Raw genomic sequence first — 4,001 nt, forward strand, 5'->3', positions numbered from 1 at the left:
GATGATTACTTTTATTTGACAGATTTTATTGCTTTATTTGCAACCAACTGTAATATTAAGAGCAAAGGGCTTTGTTTTATGACATAGTGCTGCTAATGCTACTGCATTTCAGATCTTCTCTGATTAATATCCTATTATTTCTGTAGGCTGCTGTGAATGGGAAACTTAATGCGGTTTTCAAAAAAATGGGAAAAATATTTGAGCTTTTATTTAGCTATACTGAAATAAAATGGACGTTAGAAACTAGGAGAAGTTCCTTAACCTCAGAGAGCAAACCAAGTCAAATCACTAAAATACAGCAAAAATATATACTAAAATGGCAGACATTTGGCATTAGCATATATTCATTTAATTGGAGTTTATAGTCCTTCATCTAAGAGAAAAATAATTGGAAAAAAAGTGGATTATGACAGAGAGCTAAGAAAGGCTACCCAAAGTAACAAGAAATACTTTTCTAAGGCCAGGAATAATACAAAAAAAGAAATACGCATAATGAAAGGGTCAAAAATGGCTAAGTTAGGTGGCTTTCTGGCACCCCCAGCAGCATATAACATCATGACTTGATAGGTAACTTCTGAACTTAAAAAAGACTACCCAAAAAATCAGGATTTCAGGAAAATGTAGGAATATTGACACACTGGATCAACTTGACAAAATAATTCTCAGAACATTAAATATCAACACTCATTTTTCCCTCTTGAAAAAATTATCAGGATTTCATAGATTATTGCAGTTCGTGCCGCAGCTGCTCAGCGGGGTAGCTTCTGAAGGTAATTGTAACGATAAGAATAATTAGCATTTTTTGGTCTTCTATCTTTCCTTTTCTAACGCTATCTCATTGCGCACCGCAACTGTAATTTCTTTCTTCACATTTTAGGTACCACTAGTAACAAATCCTACATTTCCTATGACTTTAAGGTTTCCAATGTAAGTATATATTTTTCTAAAGGATCTAATTTTAATTTCCAATTTTCATCAATAATATATTCCATGGATATTCCCTTATTCCCTCCCTATTTTCCTAAAACATTTACTAAAAAATGAAGTATTTGACAAAGTCTAAGAGGTGTCATTTCAAAGTATTGTCACTTGACCCAGATGGAAATCTGATATTTGTCTTTTTTCCTGTGATTATTTTTAATATCTGAAGATTCCCCATTTCCTGCTACTTTATAGAAAAAAAAGTTCATACAGTTTGTAAGAGTTGATAGAGCAGAAAAACTGTAAAGCATCAGTGGCAGTTAGGAGAAGAAAGGAGATGAATGGATTGTTTGTGAGTCTCAAGAATTTGAAACATTGACAAAAATCTCAGTATATTGGAAAAAAATGTAGCTGAATGTCTACAGTGAGAACATGTCAGAACCCAGAGCATCTGCATCATGATTTTTTGTGGTAGAAAGAAAGTTTTACATCGGTGTATGTGGCAGTCGAGAGGCTGGACTCATCTAATATAATATTATGTCAAATGTAATTGAACTGAGCCCGGCCTTTCTATGTCAAGAACGGTGAATGCATTATATGCATACATATGCCACGCATATAATACAGAAACATATACATATATATATAACAATTTTATATATATAAAACACAGAAAAATGTGCCGCCTGTCGGTTTAAATGAGGAGAGATGTTGGCAATTCATTGCAATTATTTCATTATTCCTCAGAACGTTCTACAGATGAATGTCACAAACAACAACTATGCCGATCCAAACAACCTGATGTTTGAAGAAATCAAAATATTGGGATTGCTCCAGGAACCAGTATCAGTTACTGTGTTGCAGAACAACGACGTACAAAATTCTTCCCATAATATCACCTATAATCCTGTAGATAAGGTAAAAAATAATTGGAAAACTGGACGGAAAAATCTCTGGAGTTGTACCGCCTGTATTTTCTGTATCAAAAAGGAGAGTATTCAGTACAGCATATGTGATGTATTTTGCTAAAAAGTACAATTATGTTATTTGCCGTAATAATAAATAATGTTAATAATAATAATGTTAATAATAATGTTAATGACGTTAAAGAGGATGGATCAGATTTTTATTTTTGCATTTATTTATGCAGGTATATTCAATTTATAAGGGCAGGAGCAGCTTTTTTCAGTTGATATTGTAGGAGGGTAAATAATATCTACATTTTTAACTACTTACTTTTAATTTAAAAAGACTAAGGAGCCGTGCACTTATCTTCACCCCGGGCGTGCTTCCGTGGGACTTGCGGGATCAGATCTTTTCCAGATCTTCTGTGCAGGAATTTCAGATGTGTGAATTTGTAAAAATCAGGGTGTCTCAGGAGAGATGCTAAGTTTTGCACGTGTTTCTGCATACAGCAGTTTCTTGTTTTTAAGGATCTGAAAAAACGTTGCCGGGAGGTAGAATTTAATAATGGTTTATTGTTTAATATTTACAGGTTGCTCTCATACAAGGACTCCAGCTGGTCCTGGGAAAATCGTACTCATTAAGATGGACTCTAGGAACCAGTGTCAATGAAAAATACAGTTGTCATCCCGGTCTGAACACATCCAAGGAAAAATGTGAAGAGCTCGGCTGTGTCTGGACCGTAAGCAAAAATTTGTGAAAACCGAATTTGGGAAAAAGCATGTTAAGAACGTAACTATATTTTTGTATTTTTTTACTACAAAAGAAACAATCTCATTTGTCCGTCTGTCTGAAGCCTCTCATATAAATAAGTGGTCTATTGAAACTAGCGTCATTTTCAACAATTTCTGAAGTATGTGAAAAATAGAGGAAAAAGCTAGTATTTTGTCAATTGGTAACAAATAATATTAGGGTTATAAAAAGTAGAACAGACTCGAGATCACCATCTTCATGCAACTCTCTGCCTCTGCAGCTGGGACCAGCAAGGCACATTTTTTTGGGGGGGTGGGGTGCCTTTTTGCTTTATCTTACACTTATATGCATTGAAAAATAAATAAATTTAAATAAATAATAAATACACAAATTTAAGTAAACCCGATTCCTCCGGAATTGGGAATAAGAAGAAATCCTTGTACCTCAGGGAAATTTTCATCCTCTGTGAATTTAAGTGGTTGCGTCCCTGTCTATCAGATATACCCAAATCATAACTCCTGATATTGAAGATTTTTACTGAACAGATTTTCTTTCTGGATATCACACGGCTGTAAATATATGCCAGCATTGTGCCCTGACAGGAATTCTCCTCCTTCAAATGACATTAGGCCATCATTCCCAAAAACCTTCACTTAAAAACTTGGACATACCTTCTAGGATGAAGTACTAGTAGGCACTCCTGAGGCAACAACAGGTTGAAATGGTTGATCAACTACCCTAAATTCGTCATGTGATCATAAATATTTTTACAATTTAAGATATTTGGAAACGGCTCTTCCTGTGGAGGCACATTTTGGCCAGGTTATGAGCTGGATATGTTTTAAAGCCTTTCTTCAGTCAAAAGAAGCTTTGAATTTGGTGGCCAAAGTTGGACAAAACATTCGTTAGGAACAGAGGTGGGATGAGCAGGCACAGTTTCATTTTTACAAATAGACAGGGAAAGCCATAATTATTCAGAGGTGTAAAAATGATGCATTAGCCAACATCAGCACATGTAACTTCAAAAGAATTTGAATGTCTATATGCAATTACAGAAGAAATGGAAATTTACTTTGACCTTGCCAGCAGGACATATTTGATAGATAAAACACAATTCCCAATTCGTATTCTAAAGATAATTGTGATGGGTAAAGACATGTAAAAGCTGATGGAGAGCTCTCATCCGACATCGCTGATGAATTCTGGGCACATCCTCTTGCAGGTATCCAAAATGGCCAGAAACTATAAAGACTTAAAGGTCTTTTTTTTGTGGGATTGAGGTGAAGGTCACAAATAGAGGAAATATTAAATCATAGTCACTTTGTAATGATACAGACAGGACTGAACACCTTGAACTAGTTAATTGTATCTAAAATAGTACAGAGAGCGGTGGGGTCAGCAGGGCCGCCTTTTTTTTTTACGGC

At 35.1% G+C, this 4,001-nt stretch overlaps 1 protein-coding gene across 1 annotated transcript in view; it reads left to right on the forward strand.

The window, feature by feature from the left end:
- Positions 1-877: 877 nt before the first annotated feature.
- LOC104626271 (maltase-glucoamylase, intestinal-like) overlaps positions 878-4,001 on the forward strand; it is a gene marked incomplete at its 5' end in the record, with an annotated part of 15,994 nt that continues 12,870 nt past the window's right edge. The window contains 3 exons of the mRNA XM_010294149.1: positions 878-927; positions 1,669-1,839; positions 2,417-2,566. Of these exons, the coding sequence (XP_010292451.1) occupies positions 878-927; positions 1,669-1,839; positions 2,417-2,566 (371 nt within the window). The remainder of the gene's footprint in view (positions 928-1,668; positions 1,840-2,416; positions 2,567-4,001) is intronic.

The sequence above is a fragment of the Phaethon lepturus genome, unplaced genomic scaffold (assembly GCF_000687285.1).
Source record: "Phaethon lepturus isolate BGI_N335 unplaced genomic scaffold, ASM68728v1 scaffold38059, whole genome shotgun sequence".
NCBI classification, from domain to species: domain Eukaryota; kingdom Metazoa; phylum Chordata; class Aves; order Phaethontiformes; family Phaethontidae; genus Phaethon; species Phaethon lepturus.